General features: G+C 46.6%; 1 protein-coding gene and 1 pseudogene across 1 annotated transcript; one reads left to right on the top strand and one right to left on the bottom strand.

The window, feature by feature from the left end:
• Positions 1 to 3,508: 3,508 nt before the first annotated feature.
• Positions 3,509 to 6,140, top strand: LOC122439984 (annotated as a pseudogene).
• Positions 6,141 to 11,340: 5,200 nt separating this feature from the next.
• MBD3L1 (methyl-CpG binding domain protein 3 like 1) lies at positions 11,341 to 20,635 on the bottom strand. Its single transcript, XM_043488161.1, has 2 exons — positions 20,524 to 20,635; positions 11,341 to 11,946 (listed from the first exon to the last, which is right to left on the bottom strand). Exon 2 carries the CDS (start codon positions 11,926 to 11,928, stop codon positions 11,341 to 11,343), a length of 588 nt encoding a protein of 195 aa, XP_043344096.1. The 5' UTR covers positions 11,929 to 11,946; positions 20,524 to 20,635.
• Positions 20,636 to 21,788: the final 1,153 nt, after the last annotated feature.

Raw genomic sequence — 21,788 nt, 5'->3', positions numbered from 1 at the left:
TTGATGCTGCTGAAAAAAAAGTTGACACATTGAAAAGTGTGTGTTAACACTCACAATATTATTTAAGTTTAAATGCAGGTTTTACACCAAAGTGAGACTATATTAAATTTTTTTTCTGGTTTTAATGGAAGTAAACTCATTAACAACTTTTCCTTTTTGTTGTGAAAGTCACAGTTTAATAGGCAGTATACTTATAATACTACATAAAGTGAGTCTGTTTTGTAAACATGGACATCCTACTCTAAATGAAATATATAAGCTTATCAAGCTTTGCTATTACACTCAGAATTTGTTAAAGGTCACTTAACACTCAGCTATTATCTGTGAACCCAAGTGGTCTGGGGTCTTTTCCAGTGGAAGGTTTCTAAGCACCATTCCAAGCTTTTCTGTACTAATTGATCTGTTTGTGCATGTGTGCTCCATCGCTTCACTCATGTGGTCTGCTTACACTGTCCTTATTTTTAGGTCTACTTTGTTAATGTGTGTTTTTACCAGAAAACCATTGTTTTTATGAGTAAATCATCATTATCGTCTAGGTTTCCAATTTGAAGCAGTGGATTTCTCTTATTTGACTTTAATTTTTCTTCTCTTTCTGGTTTTCTACAGAATTGTCACAATTGATGAGCACATACTGATACATTATTTTGAACTGCAATCCATATTTTATTCGAATTCCTTTCCTTCTACCTTTTTGTGTTCCAGGATCCCATCCAGGGCACCATATGACATGTGGTCATCATGTCTGTTCAGGCTTTTCTGGGCTTGTACAGTTTTCGAGACTCCCTTTGTTTCGATGGCCTTCACCCTGTGGAGGAGGACTGGGCAGGTCCTTTGAGGCTGTCCCATACTGGGATTTACTTGGAGTTTCTCTCATGACGGGTCATGGGTTTTGTGGAAACAGATCACAGAGGTCAAGGGCTTCCTCACCACTTTATGTCAAGGGAGCAGGCTCTCAAGACTCTCATCACTGCCGATGTTAACTTCGGGCACCGGGGTGAGGTCGTTTGTCAGGTTTCCTGCTGTGTGTTGAAGCCTTTCCTGACTGCTCCTGTCAATCCTGACCACTCCCTTTTCTGAGTTTCTGTAGTTCTAATATTCAAATCACAATGTAGTCATCTGCCTCCTTTCTGTAGTATTTGTTCTCTGGGAATCACGTGTCTGAGAGTCTCCAGAAAGTTGATAGTTTTGGGGAGGAGGCAATATTGTGCTGTCCCCTCCTGTCCCTGGTTCAGCCCTGCACTCGTGGTACGAAGGCAATGTGATTAAATCAAGCTTCTGAAACCGGGCATCCCAACTGAGTTCCCCTGCTGAGTTTATGACCCCCCTTTCTATCCTTTCTTTTTCCTTTTCTTGTCCCCTCTGTGCTTCCCTCAGGACTGAGAAGGATCAAAGAAAAGGGGAGGGGAGGTTGAAACCAAACAGGACTCTGCAGGGCCCTCCCAGGTACAAAAGACCCTCCATGTCCCCCATTTCTTGTTTGTAGAGAAAGGTTTATTCTCTTTGGCCTTTCCTGAGTTCCAAAGAGCAGACACATGTAGTTTCCAGTTAGGAAAGAGAGAGAATGCAGACAGAAAGGAAAAGCAGACCCAGATGGTCTTAGAGGAAACAGCCCTCATAGTTGATTTTTAATCTTTGTGTGTTTCACCGATTTCCATGTCATCTGAGGCAAAACAGCTAGCAGACAGGAGATGGAGAGGTTGGAGTTAATTGTTATCTTGTGATATTTCTTAATCATAGTTTTGAAGGTCAGAACGTCTCTGGGTTTGCAATCCTCTGGCCAAGTGGCCCATGCTCGGGCGTAGGTGAGCTCACCCTGCTCTGGAGAAACAACCTGACTTTGTATTCTAATGATGAAACCTACAACAATGCTAGTCATCCGACCCTGGGGTGAGTATTCAGTGGGCACAGGGTTGAGGTCAGAGGGGACAAGAAAGGGAGTGAAGTTTTAGAGAGAGAGATTAGTCATGAACTTGGCAAGGAAGCTCAGTTTTAGGGGACATGGTTTCGTGGAGGGTTGCTTCTGAGAACAAGATTAAAGGGGACTGCAGGAGAGGCAAGGGAGACACAGGGATTCTGGTGGTGGGAGAAGAACTTGTAGATCAGAGAGCTAAGGCAGAGTTTGGAAGTTTGGCTGATGTGGAGGAAGGAATTTCCCTCTGCCCTTCTAAGTTCTTCTGGCTGGTCCTAGATTTAAGTTGATATGAAAACAGATTAACAGGAGATGGTCACACAAAGGTTTAATAACAGATATACTTGGGAGAGACCCAAGAAAACTATGTAACTCTCCAAAATGCTCTAAAACCTCACCTTTTCTTTTTTTTTCAGAGATAATGCATTTGTAAACACAGAAATGGTTACAGATGAGTGGGTATATATACATATATGAATTTTTATATATAAATCTGTGGCTGGCAACTGACTGTGGGGCTTAGGAAGGTAAGTCCAGTCATCACATTTGCCCTAAACTCCCCCTTTTCTTCAGCCACCCTGTTGTGTGGTTTCACAAAACACCCACAGCTCCTTGGATTGGGAATGGGGAGATAGAGTACAGGGCCTCAGCTGGCAGAGAAGGGGAGAGGCTCCAAGGAAAACCATAACCCACACTTCTAAGCCCACTTGACCACTTTGGGGATCTCATGCCCCTTGGCAATCACGTCTAAGCCCTTGCCCCTTTACAGATAAAGGGCATCTGACTCCCCATCTCCTTCCAGCATTAGGTAGGAAGTGAAGTGAGATCATGAAGGGAGGACAATGGCCCCCAAGGATGGGGGTATAGGAGGAACCTCTATTCTTTTGCCAGCAAGAATAGAACACGAGGCTGCTTGCATTTAGGGCTGCCTTTTCTCTGACATCTGGGAGGACCAGCCTCTAGTCCTTTCTCAGCCCGAGTTTGGAGCTTTATGAGGGTAAGGAGAGAGTTAGTGCCCATGCTGGAAATGTCTCTGTGAGGTCATTAGCAAACCTCTTCCCTGAGCACCAGCCCCCAATTTTAAAACCTTTGTTTAGATGGGGAGGCTCCTGGATTACACCACCAGCTCAGAACACTGCCCATCAGGAGGGCTGACGTTCCTTCCAAAGAGGAGTTGGGAAGAAGGATGGTATCCTGGGAACCAAGGCTGTGCCTGCGGCCCAGGGAGATGGAGCCGTGGTCTGTCAAGAAGAAGAGGACTTTTCCCACCAAGAGGAGCTGGGGAAAGAAGGGACCAGGACACCCTCCCCTTCTTTCCAGCACACAGGTCTCTATAAGCTCGCCAGGTACACCACCTGGGTGGGGCTGCAGGTGACAGTGAGGCAGACGTCCTTATGATGCTCCACCGTCTTATACGGGTTTAGGTCAAAGGAACACTGGGATGGACGGTTGGGGTTGCTGTCCCCACATCCCCACCTTGCAAGACTGCCCCAGGGGACTGTTAGTTTGGTGATTATGGCTACTGCTGCTGAGGCAGCTGTGAAGCTTGGGGGGCCTGGCATGGGCCTCAGGACAGACTGAGAACATGCTCTTCATTAACAAGATGAAGGATCAGCTGTTGCCAGAGAAGGCTCGTGGGCTGTCTCTACACCCTCACCCCACCTTGCTGACAGTGCCTGCCTTGGTGTCCCTGCTCTTGGGCATCAGCATGGATACAGAATCCAAGTCAGAGCAGCTGATGCCACAGAATTGAAGACGGACCAGCCAAGTGTCCATTACATAGAACATTACAGTGGTCCCTGTGCCATCAACAGATCTGATGATCGCTGGAGTCTTCTGTTCTCAGAGGTGGAGAAGAGAAGTGAGTCAGTCAAGCATCCTGGTTTGGTTATCACGTCCCTCTCAGGCGCCCTTGTGACCACAGCCTCATCAGCTCAGACCTTCCCCATTTTGGCTCTCATGATGGTCTTAACTCTTCCCCCAGCTCACAAGCCCTGCAGGTAGTCCCTGACCTCTTTAAGAAGGTAGCGTTGACCCCAGCAGAGGAAGGAGGTGGTGGTGGAGCTGGCACCGTGGCTGCCTCTAGGGCTGAAAGAAGAATCAGGTGCTGGAATCAGGGCTGCTAAAATGAATGACCCATATGTCCTTTCCCCTAAGGATGAGGATGGTCATTAGAAAGACAGCAAGACCTCCAGGTGCTGGATGCACTCCCTGACTTTCTACTCAGGTCAGAGATGCAGATCCACTCCAAGTCACACACTGGGGCCAAGCCCCACAAGTGTCCACCCTGTTCCAAGACCTTTGCCAATAGCTCCCAGCCAGCCCAGCACATCTGTATCCACTCAGGGGCCAAGCCCTACGGTTGTAATTTCTGTGGGAGATCCTCCTGCCAGCTCTCTCACCTCCAGCAGCACACCCAAATCCACACCAGGGACAAGCCGTACCAATGTGCACACCCAGGCTGTGAGAAAGCCTCACACAACTCCAACCTGCAGGCCCGCAGGCTGGAGCACAACAAAGATAAACCCCTCAGGTGCCACAATAGTCACCAGGTGTACACAGTCGCAACCTCATTTGAGGGGCACCTGTCCACACACGCAGTGAAGTAGGCCAAGGTTTACTATCTGCACCCTCTGTGTTGGAAAGGTACCTGATGAAACACATGCACAAACACAACTCTCCTGATCTCCAGCAGCAGGTGCAGCAGTGGCAGAGACATTGGTGGCTCAGACCTTCCTGTTAAACATCACCTTCAGCTAAAGACAAAAGAGGAGGTGTGGGGGATGGTGGTTTGGGACCTCAAAGGGGAGGAAGGCAATTCACACGCAGATGGAAAAGCAAATGTTTGGTAAACAAATTGTCGGGGCTGCACCTGCAGGTCTGCATGCTCTGTGCTTGCCCAGCCTCAAGACAAGAGAAAAAGCCTGGAGTCAGAGATGGCCACAGAGACATCATTGGTTTAATGGATGGAAGATCTTACACGTGTGAAGTGAAGCCCTGGAGCAACACCCCACAATGTTTGGTAGAAGGCAGGCAGACAGGGCAGCAGTCTTCCCTATCAGGGAGGAGTGAAACCGTGTACAAGTCCCATTCTCTTGTTTTTTGAAGTAAAAGGCTGATTCAAGAGTTAACAAGTGGGAAATGTGAAGATGTGGAAACAAAGAATAGCTGTTGAGCTGTGGAACTGGTAACAATTTGGACTATAATTCCACCACACAGAATTACCCAACTCCAAGTTCCCTAAAAGATACAGATAAAGGCCTGACAGACATGCCCAGGTTGTTTTTACAGGAAGCAGACTCTCCTGACCGCAACACTGTAAACCTAGACAGGTTGAAACCGGAAGGTTGATGATGCTTCAAACTTTACCTTGATGCCAACCAATCCGAGAATTGAACATGGGCTGCTTATGCCCTGCTCTGTGAACACTATGAAACTCCTCACTAGCCCCTCCCGGTCGATCACACAGTCTTGAGGTCATTAGCCTGCTGTGGCCTCCTTTGCCTCAAAGCAATAGAAGCTACTTTTTTCGACTTCACCCAAAACTCTCTCTTGTTTCTATTCGGCTCCAGTGAACAGAGGCTGAGTTTTGTCAACAAGTCTTCATAAGCACAGATTAAAAACCAGTAATATTTTAGGCAAAATTAAAAAAAATCAACTAAATTTATCAGCTTACTTAGTCCTATATAATTAGTATTTTTTTTTTGACAGTTTTATGAAATCAGTTTCCATTAGACTTTTAAAATATCTTACCTAGTTTAGTAGTATGATTTAAAACTTATCAGAAACATCCTTTCAATGACTCTTCTTTTTAAAAAATTTATTTGCTTATTTATTTATTTTTGGCTGCACAGGGTTTTAATTGCTATGCTTTCTCTGGTTCTGGTGGCTTCTCTTGTTGCAGAGCACAGGTTCTAGGTGTGTGGGCTGAGTAGTTGGGGCACATGGGCTTAGTTGGTCTACCTCATGTGGAATCTTCTTGAACCAGGAATCAAACCTATGACCCTGCATTAGTAAGCGGATTCTTATTTACTGGACAGGGAGTGAGGTCCTCTGTGACTCTTTTGGAAGATATGGCAGTTTTGCAAAGCATCAGCTTAGCTGCTTATGGATGATAAAAGTCTTAAAAAGGCAAAGGTTAAGATCTGATTACAATTCTTTTTGGCAAAGAAGCTTATCCAAGTTGTGACATGTGACATTTTAAGATAACAACTAAAATTATAACATTATACCAGGACTATACAAATTTCAGGAACTTTAAACAATTTCTAGTGTATATATTAATAACATTTATTCATATTGTATAATTTGAGGAGGCTTATCATTCATTTGACAATGCTTTCTGTGCAATTTAACATACCAAGAAATTATAGTCAATTTAATATATATATATATATTTCCCCATCCCCCCACCCCACCCCTTCTTGTATTCAGGTCAAGAAGCAACAGTTAGAACTGGATATGGAACAACAGACTGGTTTCAAATAGGAGAAGGAGTACGTCAAGGCTGTATATTGTCACCCTGCTTACTTAACTTATATGCTTTATTTAACTTATATGTAGAAATGCTGGGCTGGATGAAGCACAAGCTGGAATCAAGATTTCCAGGAGAAATATCAATAACCTCAGATATGCAGATGACACCACACTTATGGCAGAAAGTGAGAAGAACTAAGGAGCTTCTTGATAAAAGTGAAAGAGGAGAGTGAAAAAGTTGACTTAAAAACTCAGCTTTCAAAAAACTAAGATCATGGCATCTGGTCCCATCACTTCATGGGAAATAGATGGGAAAACAATGGAAACAGTGACAGACTTTATTTTTTGGGGCTCCAAAATCAGTGCAGCCATGAAATTAAAGGACGCTTGCTCCTTGGAAGAAAAGTTATGACCAACCTAGACAGCATATTAAAAAGCAGAGACATTACTTTGCCCAAAAAGGTCCATTTAGTCAAAGCTATGGTTTTCCCAGTAGTCATATATGGGTGTGAGAGTTGGACTATAAAGAAAGTTGAGTGCAGAAGAATTGATGCTTTTGAACTGTGGTGTTGCAGAAGACTTTTGAGAGTCCCCTGGACAGCAAGGAGATCCAACCAGTACATCCTAAAGGAAATCAGTCGTGAATATTCATTGGAAGGACTGATGCTGAAGCTAAAAACGCCAATACTTTGGCCACCTGATGCGAAGAACTGACTCACTTGAAAAGACCCTGATGCTGGGAAAAACTGAAGGTGGGAAGAGAAGGGGACGACAGATGAGATGGTTGGATGGCATCACTGACTTGATGGACATGAGTTTGAGTAAGCTCTGAGAGTTGGTGATGGACAGGGAAGCCTGGCGTGCTGTAGTCCATGGGGTTGCAAAGAGTAGGACACGACTAAGCAACTGAACTGAGCTGAACATCTCAGTGGGGAGTGAGCATCTGGGCTGGCAGCAGCTGCACCCAGGGCCTCGGTAACGCTTCAGGCTGAGTGTCAGCCTTGGGAGTTAACAGCCAGCACTGTGGTCCCAACTCCACTGCTGATCAGTCCTGCCATGGGGAGACTTGCTCAGCTCTCTGGGACTTGGTTTTCTCCTTTGAAACAAGTGATGGTGGCTGGATGCTGGATGGCAGGAGCAACTGGGGTGGGGCTGGCCAAGCATTCAGCAAGGGCTTGGAGCACAGAGTGCAGGGCGGGCAAGGAAGCTGTGGTTCTGGGGAGCCCCCACAAGTTATATGTCTCCTCTACTCAGCAATAGTCCCCAGCACATAGCCCAGTTCCACTGGCAAATCACACTCCCAAAACCGGTTCAAGTGGAGCAGCATTGTCAGTGGTGGTGACAGAGCTGGTTACTCGGGGTGCACCAGGCCAGACCTCTCGCACGGATGAGGCTCCTTGAAGACCAAGAGGGAGGACATCTTCCCACCCCACCTTCCTGACATTTCTACCCGTGCACCTACTTACTGATTGGGGAAGGGTAATATTATTTGTTGTAAATAGTATGTACTAGGTTTGAATATTATATTAACATCCTGTTTCTTTCACAGCCTGGAGTTGTGATTTGGTTCTTTCACCATTCTGCGCCCATTGAAATGATGTGCAGACTTTGACATTCTTCTTTTAATTAAGAACTCTTGCAGGTTCATCAGCTTGTTGTGGGTGAAGGGAGAAGGGCCAGCTCTCTGGCTGATGAAGGAAGCCCCAAGTCTCCCTCCTCAGAGGGCGGGTTCATTTCATGTTATTCAGCTGGGTCAAGAGCAGAGGCTGCCCCTCAAACTTTCACAGATCGCACAAGAACCCCTGAAATGTTTGTGTGTTTAAATAACACCTCCTGGGTCTGGGTCCTGCACCTGGACAGTGGCCATCATCTGACAGCTCTGTGGGAAGAAGAGACACTTCCTGCTTCTTTTGTGGAGGTTTCTTTTGATCAAATAGGAGGAATTTATAGTTTTCTGGTTTAATATCTTGAATTGCATTAGCTCTAAGTGAGGTAAACATGCAAAGAAATCAACATATGCAAGTAGATAGGATGAGGCCAGAGGAAGGTCATTTGTAGAAAAACTAAAGGCAGTAGAACTCTCCATCCTCTGGCCCTTCTAGGCCTAGATTTGAGTCCTCCTGAGATCCTGTCCAAGACCTCAGAAGTCCTTTTCCCAATGATTTTCTCTTCGGGGGTAAAGATTTGTGATGCAGCTTTTGAGGCTACAGCTGGACCTCGTTACATAAACATCACAGTTCCCGGTGACCTAGGATTTCCAGCATCCTCACACTCCTGTTCTACAATCCCCTTTAGGGCAGAAGTTCCCTGAAGGTTTGCCAGCCAATCAGCTATGTCGTGGTCACTTTTCCCTGGCTGGTCTTGGTGGCTCCTGTTGAGCTCTGCTTCATACGGATAACTGACTGAAATCCTGGCCAGTGTACGATCCCATACTTTCCTTGCTGTCCAGTGGGTCTTCTGAGACCCTGTGGTTCTGAGGCCTATGATTTGGGACGATCGCTACTTTACATACTTAGTTATGTTGTTGCTAACTGGTCCTAATGGGGAAGCTGGGCCCAAGCCCATGAGCTTATAGCACCCCCCTGCACCCCCATCCCTGGGATGACTGTGTGCTTTTCCACAGTCTTGTGCTGTGGTTATCAGGGTGGTGTGGACCTTTCTTACTGGACCTTTGAAAGAGGAGGCATGAGAGGGAAGCACGTGAAGGTGCAACAGGGGAAACGCCACCAAACTGAAGATATGCATAGACACAGCACTGATGATTAAAAATACAGAATGCTTCCAATACGGCTGGTAAACAACACTGCTCCAAGCTTACCTGAATACCCACCCCATGAGCTGATACCCACCCCATCTAGCATTTTGAACATCACTTCCTGGAAACACCTTGTACGAGCAAGGGCCAGGTGTAGGAGGCTCAGCCACAACGCCTGGGTCTGTTACCTAGAAGAGATCTCCCGAGGCCCCTTTACTCCCATCCAGGGTTCAAAGGGCTTGGCTGGAACAGAATAAAGCAGAGGAGTTGGACACCGTTTCTCGGTCCTTCTTGACCTGGCTCCTGTCTAGTTCACAGGGATCCATATAAACATTATACCCTCCATCAAATCCTCAAGGAAACTGTGACCTGGGTCTTGTCAATTCATGCCATGTCATCCCTCAGGGATATCAGGATTGGTGAAACAGGCACAGACACGGCCTCAAATGAAATTAAAATGTGACCTCAAGGCAGGATCATCTCCCCTCCCAGGGATCCTTGGAGCATATGTGCCCCTGGACGCTATGCCAGCCGTGACCCACATCACTGTTCCTCCACACTTCCACCCCAAAGCCCCAACAGTCTCAAGCTGCCTAAGAGAGATTCCATATTCATCTGCCTTGATGCCTCCTCTCCCCTCCTGAGTCCTTCAAGATGGGAAACAGGCCAAGACAGGAGGAGTGAGTCATGAATATGGAGGCAGTCACCCTACTTATTGGGACTTGAAACTGGAATGACTAGGTCTCTGGGAAGCATGAGTCCCGGGGTAACACCAAGGCTATAAAAACAGTGTCTGTTTTGGATGTAAAGATGAATAAACTCAGGGAGGAAAATCTGAGGGAAAAACAAAGCAGTATTTCTTCATTTCTTCCACACAGAATCCATTTAGACAGTTAAAGCAGAGGCTCCTCTACAAGTAGTACAAGCATGCCAGACATAAGGCAAGCTGTACTGTTTTGCCTTGAGTTTACTGGAAGAGTCGGCATTATCTCTACACCTTGTGCAGACAACCAATGATGATAACAGCTATCATTGCTGACGCTTGGTACCTGCTAAGTAGCATGATGGGCAAACTCTGCCTGCATCATTTCAGTTATGCTCATCACCCCATGAGGTTTTATTTCCATTTTATAGCTAGAGATATGGAAGGAGATATTAATTTGATGAGGAAGGAAAAAAATTACTTAGAACATGAATTAAACACTCAGCCAAACGGTCAGAGAAAGAAATAAGGCATTTTCCAACATACTGGCAGACCCAAAGTTGATCTCCCTAGGGCCACCTGTGAAAGAACCAGTAAAGAGTGTACATCATGATGATGAAATGTGAACCCCCCAAAACGTAAAAGGAGTCATGAGGAAGAGAAAAAAATTAGTGTATCTAAATCATTACTGGTTTTAAAATAGGGCATTCTAACTAAAGTTCCAGATGATTGCCACATGACAGAGAAGATTCAATTTAAAAACGTCTAATTTTTAGGGAAGGCATAAATACAGATACTCTATTTTTTAAAAAATCTCTCTCAGAAATTGATAAATCCACCAGGAAGAAGTAAGTAATGATGAAAAGAATTTGAATAGTACAGCACATGTGGTCAGGCAAATAGACATATATATATATGTATATAAACAAGTCCAGGCTTATTAGATTAATGATGCTGAAAACAGTCTCTCTTGATAGCATCATTCTCCCAAATGACATGTCAATTTTCACAAATAAAATTTCAAACACAAGTAGGTCTAGAAAACAAGGGAAAGTCTGGTATTTCATTACGTGCACTTCTGAATTCATATGCAACAAAACTCAGAAAAATAGAAAGATATCTTATTTGAGAATATAGATGTAAAATTCTTTTAATGAAATGTTGTTTGGGAATCTATTGGGAAATATTACAAACACACACAAAAAATGTAATTCAGGCTAGGGAGTTTGTAACTGTGAGAGCAAAACCTTGAGTAATCTCATGACTTTGATAACGCTGTTAACTTTAAAATACAAATAACATACATAGTAATTAAAAATGAGAGAACTCAATTTCCCACCTCAAAAGGAAATCCCTGTCTATATTTTCTGTCACACAGAATTTACAATGAAGGAAAGTATTAGTATATCTTAAGTTTCAAGAACTCAAAGCAAGAACACTGCAAAGAGATGTTAATAAAGTGTTGTGTGAAATTTCATGTGCATCATCTTCTCTTCTTCACAGCATTGGCCCAGGGCATCCTTCTTGGTCCCACACTTTCTCTGCCTCACCAGCCAGTCTATCGGCAACCAGTGCTATTGCCAGTCTCTCTCTTGCTGTCTTCACTCTTCTTTCCTGATTCCTGATATCCTCCTCGGTTACCAGACACTGTTTGCAGAGGAGCTGTGGGGTGCTGGAATCAGCTCCTGGAATGGTCTGCGACAAATCTGAAGACCAGGCAGAGGCGGCCATGGGGTTGGAGTTTGGACCACCTGCATGTACCCGTGGAAGGGACTCACCTGGGCAACTTGGTGCAATTTTTCGCAAGACTTTGGCTAGATCCAGAGGACTTAACAGTTCTCCTGCACTGCTGCAGGCCTGGAGTCCTTGCAGTCTCTTCTGCCAGTAGAGCTGTTGGGGGTTGTCCAATGTTTCCTCCCAGGGATAACATCTGACCTCATTGCTGGGATGGGATGTGATTTTAGTCACTGGTCTCTTAAATATGTAACTGGACATCCTCAGAGGGATTGAGATGTTTAAACCAGGCTTTGGTTTGGATAGTTTTCCACAGTCATAATGCTTCCTCTGTGAAGTCTTCACCATCATACTTCTTGTCCTTGTACCCTATGAAAATAAACCATGAAATTGGATCCAAATGATAAATGAAATCTGCCTTCTTGGACCATTATTTTGGCTCTTTTGTACTCTCAGCCTCTCTTTGTCCCTCCAGGGTTAGATTGAACATCATCAAGCAGATCTGAGTCAAGAACAGAAAGCTCAAGGTCAAAACTCAGGGTTACCCCAGCTCATTCTTCCTTCACCAGTTTGTAACATCCCTTCTTTAACGAGTATGACTATATTCTTTTTTGTCCTCATCACTCTCAACTCTCAGCACAAGTTTGGGTAGCTTATGTCACATGGTCTTCAGTCTTTTTCTAAATCCCAAATGCTTCAGTGTCATGTGATTTCATTTGGTTAACCCACTGACGCTTGCTCATAGCTGCTTTAGAGCTTAAGAATATAGTGACATTAACAACTGTCCCACCCTTAGCAACTCACCCATATCCCTGATGTTTACATCCAACAAATTGGTCATGTTCTAAATAAATACATCAGAAAACTTACTAACTCACTACTAATTTCTGGTCCGTGATTTTTTCCAAGACTCCTACAACAGATACCTGCTCCTCAAGATCATGTTATACCAGATCACCATATCTTCATCTTAATTTCTTGCCTTCTAGTCATATCAATCCTGGGTTCTATGGACTATGATCTCAGTAATTCTCTTAGAATAATCCAAAATTCCTTACTGCTCATCACATCTGTCTTACAAAAAAAAAAACAAAAAAAACAAAAACAAACTTCAAACCTGGCACTTGACTGCCTTACACACCATAGCTACTGCTGGTCTTATGGTAACTGCTAAGAAAAGCACACAACATGATATTTTACTACCACTGCAAGTCCAAAATCATCTGCATACTCTGGAAAGCATTCATAATGCCTGGAAATTTCATTTTCTTTTTATGTGTTGGCATATTTACTTTTGAATTTTCCCCAAAGTCTGTTTCAGGTTTTCTCCACTTTCCTTTCTCCTTCACACACATCCCATGTCCCTTTACTTGCCTGATATTTCACAAAGAAGCTGTTAACTACTACAATGAAATTTTACCACGGTAGTTCCCAAATCTGCAAATATCTCTAAGATTCCATTGTTTTCAAAGTTTCTTTAATTATATTTAAAGAAGCATCTTTTGTCTTCCAATGCTGATCCTCATTTCTTCTTCCTTCTTAGTAAGTTCATGATCCCAATATATCCCTCTTTACTTTCAGCCTCTCCTTTTCCACTGAATCCTTCCTTCAGCATTTAATTACCTACAAATCTCTCTAAACTACACAGAAAGCCTTCACCTAGTCTTCCCAGGAACTTCCTGAACCACAGTCTTTCTACTACTGCCCCTTAGTCATGAACCATTGAGAAGGGTGATCTACATCACGTGTCTCTCACCTCCAACCAACTCCTCAGACCTCCTCACACTACTGTCTGACTTCACCATTCTATGGGGGCTTCCCTTGGTCAGGTCACAATGACCACTTTGTTACTAGGACAAGCATGGAGCTTTTCATTGTTCATCCAACATGGTCCTTAAGTGCAAAATGTTTAAGTATCTTTGGAACAATTTAAACACATGAATCTCATTTTATAGCTGTGAACCTTACAATAGCTAAATATGGAATAGGTATGTTGGATAAATGAAGTCTCAAAAATTGGAATTGTGCTGCAAGTGAAAAGCACAAAATAAATTTCAGGAACTCAATACTGAAAAAGTAAAATACGTCATTATTAATTTTTACATTGATTGCATTCACAAATGAAAATATCTTTAGCTGTAATGAGTTAAAATATACATTTGAAATAATTTCACTTGTTTGTTTTTACTTGTTAAGATGTGGCTACGAAAAATATAAAGTGCTTAAAGTTATTGTTGGACCGTGCTGGTTCAAGCCATGAGAGAAAATAAAGTCCACAGAAAGAGCTCAGCAAAGCTCTTCCCATGGGAAAGAGTCTATCTACCTCAACCTCACCCCAAGATGTAGCAGACTCTCTCATACACACACACACACACACACACACACACACACACTTTCTAAACCAAACATTATTCCCACCACTATGTCTCAAATGCCTTGAGGCTGCATTCCTACCAGAATAATCTCAAGAAAGAAGTCAGAAGTCAAGATAGTTTACCAATTATGATGAGTCAAAACCAGAGACTAAGGATAATTTCAGGGAGAATTTCCTGCTCATTGACTTCTGCTATTAATTCAATACACTTGAGAAACTTTTGAAGCAGGGTCATTTTAAAAAATCACTTCATCTTTACTATGTAAAACATACAAGATATGTAAAGAATAATAACTGTAGCCAATAAATGAAATTGGGATGATAGGATACAAACATCATTATTAGTGAATCAGTCAGAGGACAGATGGTGTTAATTTGGGCTTCATTAGGTTGATTCTGATTGGATGACCAGCACATCAACTGTATTATGCTGGCCCTCCTCTTAGTTAACCACCAAGTCCACCAACCAGACTAGTCCTTGCTGACAAATCCCCTGGCTCCACCCCTGTGATAGCACCTGGAGAATTTTCCCAACATCACACTGTCACTTCTCTCTCCTTCCTGCCACGGGCCAGGGAAACATTTTCTCCATGGCTCATCTTCCGTGTCTGCCCAGTTGTCCCTCAGGTAAAAGAGAGGACCAGGGTGCAGACTCTGTGAGCTGCAGGAAATAGGACAAGGACTGGGGTATGCTCACAGAAGAGGAGAAAATCTTTAGTGCGCTGGGTAACAGGGTCCAAGAAGCCCCAGTGAGTTCTGAACAGAATTGAAGAAGATGGTGCAGGACAGAGCAGAAATGTTTGGGTGGGAGGGATTCTTTTTTTTTTTTTAATATTTAAAAAATTTATTTATTTATTTGTTTAGGTTGTGCTAGATTTCATTGCTGTGAAGGTTTTCTCTAGTTGTGGGAAGCAGAGGCCACTCTCTAGTTGCAGTGTGCAGGCTTCTTATTATGTGGCTTCTCTTGTTGAGGAGCATAGTCCCTAGACACCAGGGCTTCAGTAGTTGCAGCATGTGGCCCTAGAGCAGGAGCTCAGAAGTTGCAGTACACAGGCTTAGTTGCCCCGAGGCCTGCGGAATCTTCCTGCATCAGGGATCAAACCCTGCATTGGCAGGTGGATTCTTATCCACTGCACCACCAGGAAAGTCCTGCTTTAATCATTTTTAAGTGTACTGTTCAGTGGTATTCGGCATACTCATATTGTTTCACAACCTTGACGACCACCGTCTCCAGAACTCTTTCCATCTTGCAGAACTGAAATGTTGTCCTCATTAAACACTCAATCTCGATTCCCCCTCACCCAGCCCCTGGCACCCACCATTCTACCATTTCTCTAGGAGTTTCACTCCTCTAGGGAACCTCATATAAATGGAATCATACAGTATTTATCCTTTCACGTCTGACTTATTTCACTGAGCATAATGTCTTCAAGTTCATCCATATTTTAATGTATGTCAAAAATTCCTTCCTCTTTAAGGCTGAAAAATATTCTGGCAGCAGGTAGTTGGTGTAGGGGAGAGGAAAGTGGCTGACAGCTCCCTCCCTCCCTCTCTTCACCTCCCCCAGTCTGAGCCTCTCTCCCCTAGGGGTGGCTGATTCCCAGCATTCAAGGACCATGGTGGTCTTGGAACCAGGAACAGCCCCTCCAGCTGCACCCGGGAGATGAGGTCCTTCTCATGGTCCTGTTGAGGCCTACAGCTCACACTCTACAAGAAGAAACCTTCTTTTAAGACAACTTTTAAGAAAGTTTCTTTTAAGAAACTCTTTTAAGACATATGTACACAGATCATTCAGAAAAAGATGAAAGTTGAATTTTCAAAGTCAAAAGGAATCATTCAAAGTTCTGAGTCTATAGCCTTCCAAGCAGTTGGCAAAATGAACCCTCTGGACTCCTATACCAAGGTCACAGGCATGGAGCCCTGTACCAAGCTCACGGGACAAAATTATCCAGAACTGACCAAGTCCCATAGCCACTGTTGCCATGAGCTCCCCTAACCTAAACTGACCTTCTTCGACTCCATATTAGGTGAAATATACACCCTATAGCATCCTGACCAATCACCTAATGCTCCACCTCTAGCAGGAATTTTCTTTGTCTTGAAGCTATAAAAATTGGCTAGTAGCCCACAAGAGGGTTTGGCTCTCCTTGAGCCGGCCTGTTGTTCTAACAGCATTTTCTACTCTAACAAATTCTATCTTCCTCTCATTCTTCCTCATATATGCTGTGCCTCTCATTATCTCTGCCCTTTGTTCTTAATAAACTCACTCCCTTCTGAAATACACCATGTCTGGAAATTCTTTTCCAATCCATACATAGACATGAACAGGCCCTAAGGTTCTCCTCCTAGACCCTGCTGTTCTGTCCGAGTAGGTGGTGTCTCCTTCCTCCTTTTGTCTTCCAGGCCTTGGGCTGTGGCAAGGGTCTGTCCTTGGCTCATTGATTCTGTCCATCCCCTAGAAGAGGCTCAGATGACCCAGAAAACCACCTCCAGTCCCACCCAGGGAGTCCCCTCCCTACCCAAGAAGATCCCAGGAAGACTGACTTATGGCTACAAACCATGAAAAGCCCCTTCTCCCCCCCAGATCTGGGGTCTGACTTGGCTTATCACATGTGTGTTGACAGGCCAGTGAGACATAAGATACTTCATGCCTTCACCGTATCAGTCATTCAAGTACCCATCGTGTTACATGGTGCCTTCTACATTCAGCCAGGCACTAGTCTCCACCCTCCAGAGCATGCAGACGGTGTTAGATAATAGTAAACACATATTTGTAACATATAGATACAGAGTTTGAGATGTACCAGGTGTTCCAAGCATTTTTTAGACATTCACTCTTTAATACTCTCCCTAACATTGCAGGAGGTAGAGTTAGCATTGCCAAGTATCAGAGACAAAAACTGAGGAATAAACAATATTGCTCCCAAACCTTGTATCTTCAGACAACACAAGCTCAACACCTCATTGTTTCTGTGACTCAGGAATCAGGATGTAGCTTAGCTGGGTGCTTCTGACTGACCTGCAGTGCCTCTCAGGCTGGGACAGCCATGTCATCTGAGGCTCTTCTGGGGGGATTTGCTCCCCAGTTCACTCACATGGGTGTTGTTAGGATTCTGTTTGAACTGAGAGCCTAGTTCCTATCTGTCTGTTGGACGCAACTCTCCCTCGACTTTCCCCGATGGGGCCTCCATACATACATATACAGGGCAGCTCAAAACATCTGTGGTTGCTCTTCCATTTCCAGAAAAAGACCGAGTGAGAGAGAGAGACAGAGAGAGACAGAGAAGGAGAGAGGAACAGAGGAACAGAGGGAGAAAGGGAGAACTCGAGAGCAAGTAAGAGGGGAGTGGCAGAGTTTTTATTGTCATAGGTGTGACATCCCATCACCTGGGCTGCATTCTTTTGCTCACACGAGGATGTCAGTGTCACATAGGGATGTACACACCTGGAGGCAGCTGTCACTGAGAGTCCTTGTGGAGCCTGCCCAGCACACAGACCAAGAGGCACAGGACCTGAATCTAAGCAGGGAGGGTTGGAAAGTTTATGCCAGTGGATGACAACATCTGAATCTCCTCTGATTTCTACCCTTTAAAGGTGCAGACCTGAAAATGAGACCAGTGGGCAATGACTTTTCCAAGATCACTTGGCTGGAACCCAGACCTGCTTCGAGAGGTATTCCCTGCGGTGTCCAACCCTTCTTGTAATAATGATCTGTGCCTCAGATACACGTGACACCAGCACACAGATGCTGAAGGCATTTTTTCACACCCACCAACAGTTTCCCCAGGAAGTAGACTCTGTCCTGGTCCCCACTGTGCAGGTCTGGAGACTCGGGAGGACCCAGGAGGCTTTTCCAGGATAGAAAACTGCCTTCTCAAAGCAGGATCCTGGTTCCATTACCAAGAAGCAGTGGGGAGGGCTGTGCAGTCAAGATGGGGCTTTGAGTGGGTTTGCATGAAGGAAGAAGTGACCTCACTTCCTCGGTGACACAGCAAAACAGAATTTGAAATGTGGTAACCCAGCAGCCACGTTCTAGAGCCAGCTAGCTATCCCTACTCACATGACCAGAGGTGCTCAACGCAGTGACCTGTTCTCAAGTTGTGGCCTGACATTCTGAGGCCCCAGCTTCTGGAAAGCTGAGAGTGGGGGCCTTTTCAGACATGGGGTCAGCCCTCACCTCCAATGCCTCTGGCCATTTGACAAGAGGCCCCCGAAGGTAACACAGGGCAGCCCTGGCCAGGCCTACCAGGCCACAGCTGTAACTCCACATGGGCAGCCCAACATATCTGGTCAGTTCCTCTGCATGTTTGAGAGAGAGAGGTGGGGGAAGGTAGGAGATGAGGGGGCAGGAGGAGGTTGTTAGGTGTTGGAAGTCTGTTCATCCATCATTAGCATCCCTGGCCAAGGCTGGCAGGCTGGGAAGGTCAGCGCTGGGAACCAAGTTCCTTGCCCCTGGTGTTATCCACACACCCTTGAGGAGTCATCTTGTTCCCTCTCTGGCTCGATTCTGTGCAGATGGTCCTCTGCCTGACCTGGGGAGCAAAACTATGGTGGAGGCGCCCTGTAGTGATAGCCAGGCTTACTCCTGATGCCTCCCGGCCTGACTACCTAGCCCAGGAGATCCTGGAGGAGCCGGTAGATACTTCAGCTACCCCATTGCCCTGGCTATGGGGCAGATGTCCCAGGCCACCAACCGCTGGGGTCAGTCTGATCTGAGAATGGTTGTGGAGGGCCTGAGATGACCAGGGCAGGCCTGGAATCCCATCTTGAATCTGAAGCCCCCCAGGGCCCTGCCAGGGTTTTCCAACTAGAGTGCCCCTCAGTCCCACTCCCAAGGGAATCGACGTCCACTCCTCCCTCACTAGCAATGTCAGAGGGTAGAAAGCCACTCTTCACAAATTTGTTGGATAGTAGAGAAAAAAAAAATTGTTTTCACTTAGCACTGGGCCATATGTATCTTTGCTTTTTTGTCCTTTTGCTGAACCTGGGATCTATATAAGGGAAGTCTCAAAATTCCCTACAATATGAAGGAAAACCCAAGTCTTTATTTGAAATCAGCAGGATCCCCATTGAGCACATCTGCCCTGTTCACTGTCTCCTAGCTGGGAAGGGACGAGCTTCACCCAGCCCTCTCCCTCCATGTCAGGGGCAGATCAAGCCTCAGGAAACTCAGAGGGAAAGGTGAGCAGTCCACACTCCGGAGGGTCCTCAGCTCTGACCTCATGGCCGTGAGCAGCCAGCTGACATCCCCAAGCCTCTGTTTTCTCAGCTCAGCGGGACTGTTTGTTGAGAATTCACTGGGATGACGGTCTTAGTGCTATTAACGCAGGGAGGCCTGTTGTTACTCAGATAACAAGGTGCCTAGACTGCAGCCATTGTATCACCCTTCTCTGTCCCCACCAAACCCAAATGGTCCTCCTAAAGGCCGCAACCTTCTCCAATGCGTGTGTGCCTGTCACTCCTCTTGGCCACGCCCCCGAGGGCCGGGGCCTCCTGGCTGAGCTCCAGGTCTCCACCCAGAGTGAAGGGAGGATGTGGTATCTGGTCATTAACTTGTTCTCAAAATTTTCAAGGACAAAAAGATCTTTGTTTACCATTTTCAACTTTGTGTAAATTTTCTATCGTTTCAAAACAAAGAAATGCTTTAAAACTGAAAGGTCTGAGTTTTAGGGACCCTAGAAGGTGAGTGGCCACATGAGTGGCACGTCTGTCGCTCCTGACACTCGGCCCTGCGGTTCTGGGGATGAAGATGGGATGGGATGGGGCTGCCGGGAGGTAGGGTTGGGGGGGGAGGGCGGAACCAGTGAGCCCGGGGACCCTTGGGCTGTGGGGGTAGAGTAAGATGCTCTCAGCTGAGATGCCCCCTCTGGGGAAAGTTGCCAGGGTCTCTTCAGGTGTCTTAGGTTCTCAGCGGCTCCCCACTTCACCGTACCTTCCAGCAGTTACGTGGAAGTGCCCCGTTATTCCTCTGCCTCTCCCACTATCCTGTGAGCCCAGAGGGCACACACCTGGCTTAGTTTCCCGCTGTATGACCTCTGTCGACCAACACGATCGGGAGGCTAGGGCCAAGGGCCCATTCCTGGAGGTGACAGTCCTGGGTGTCAAAGTCCTCACCAAAGGGGGTTAGAGGTGCTGGGAGCTGCAGCCCACTCAGCCCCAGGGCCTGTGTGCTTGACACCACTGCTTCCATCTCCAGGGAAATTCCTCGATTCTGGGGCAAAACGACCAGGTGAGGGGGCAGAGGGCAGAGATGCCCACAGGACGCTGCTGATAAAACAGAGCCATTGGAAAGGATTTGAGTGCCGATCACCAGGGCCCTGTTGTGTGGATAAGTACCCTCGGGCAGCGAAATGTGGGCCCGGTTTGAGAAGGGCAGGTGTCCAGGATAGTTAAGTAAACGGAGGGGCGGCGTGGCTCAGAACATTAAACTTTAACAGAACATTTGCTGGGCAAGCGCAATCAATTGCAACCCAGGGGAAGGCACTCCGCAGCCAGGAGGCTCTTCTGCAGCTCACGTGCCTCTCTGCAAACCCCAGACTCAGAAAGGCCAGAGGCGCCCACACCTCACTCACCGCAGCTATTGGGAGAAGCCTGGCCTTGTCACAGGACAGGGACGGAGGGTGGGGCAGCGCAATACCCTCTTCCCTGAGGAAGGCCTTCACCGTCAGGAACCTGTCCCGGAACTTGCTATGCTCCCGGCACCCCGCCATGCTCTGCGCGCGCTCCCGCTGCACCTCCGGAGAGGAGTTGGGCAGGCGCCGTCACTACAAAGTATCGAGGCCTCAGTCAATCCCTGTGTCAGCTCGGCCGGACAGCGCTGGCCTGTGCCCCCTAAATCCGGGGGCTTTGGGGGCCCGCTTGGGTTCAGGGGGTTCTGGTGGTTCTTGGTGAGCCGAGAGGTTCTCCAGGGAACGTGCGTGGAATTCAGGAGGGTTGCCTGAGAACTGAGAGGTTGGTGGTGAGGCGGCGGCGCCATCCAGCCTGGATCTGCGTATCCTTGGGCCTCAGAAGCAAGGGAGCCTGAGAGTCATGGGCTGGGGTGGAGGAGAGGGTCCCATAATCCCCACCGCTGCAGCAGGAGGAGGCTGTAATCCTGGACTGACCCCACGACACTGCCCTGGAGCTCTGCAGAGACAAAGCCCTGTTGGGGTCACAGCCCGTGGGGCAGACACTCTGACCTCCCTTGTGCCTGGGTAGATGCGCACCCCCTGGACTGTGCGGGAGGGAGCGCCTTCAAGGAGCCCAGGCTGCAGCAGAGGCCCCCGTGAATCTCACGCCCGCGGGATCCTGGGTGCTCAGCTCCGCCGGGTGGAGAGGCCTTTGTGATGGTGGGGGCCTGGGGACCTGAGTTCTCCAAGCCCCTAGTTCACATGCAGGGGAAACCGCTGAACTGCCCTCCTCCACTCGGACAATTCTGGGCTCTCCCCTGTGCAGGTTACAGTCCTGTGAGTTTTGCATAGCAAGTGGAAGGCGCCCTAGAGATGAGACCAGAAGGGGTGTTAGTCGCTCAGGGACTTTTTGTGATCCCATGGACTGTAGCCTGCCAGGCTTTCTGTCCGTGGAATTCTCCAGGCAAGAATACTGGAGTGGGTCACCATTCCCTTCTGCAGGGGATCTTCCCCAATCAAACCCAGGTCTTCTGCATTGCAGGCGGATTATTTACCGTCTGAGCCATTAGGGAAAGCCCTATACATAAATTCATTTTTGGCTCTGTGTGAGTGTGTGTGTGGGTCTTTCTTGATGCTGGGACTTTTCTTTAGTGGGAGAGGAGGGGAAGGCGGGGACAGGGCGGGGAGAGGGATGTGTGTGTTGTGCTACTCTCTAGTTGCAGTTCCCT

Source organism: Cervus canadensis, chromosome 1, assembly GCF_019320065.1.
Source record: "Cervus canadensis isolate Bull #8, Minnesota chromosome 1, ASM1932006v1, whole genome shotgun sequence".
NCBI classification, from domain to species: domain Eukaryota; kingdom Metazoa; phylum Chordata; class Mammalia; order Artiodactyla; family Cervidae; genus Cervus; species Cervus canadensis.
Note: the sequence above shows the minus strand (reverse complement) of the source record. Positions and strands in the feature narration are given on the sequence as shown.

Coding starts and splice junctions, on each gene's coding strand:
- MBD3L1 (XM_043488161.1), bottom strand. CDS start 11,928: ATGATGGTGAAGACTTCACAGAGGAAGCATTATGACTGTGGAAAACTA.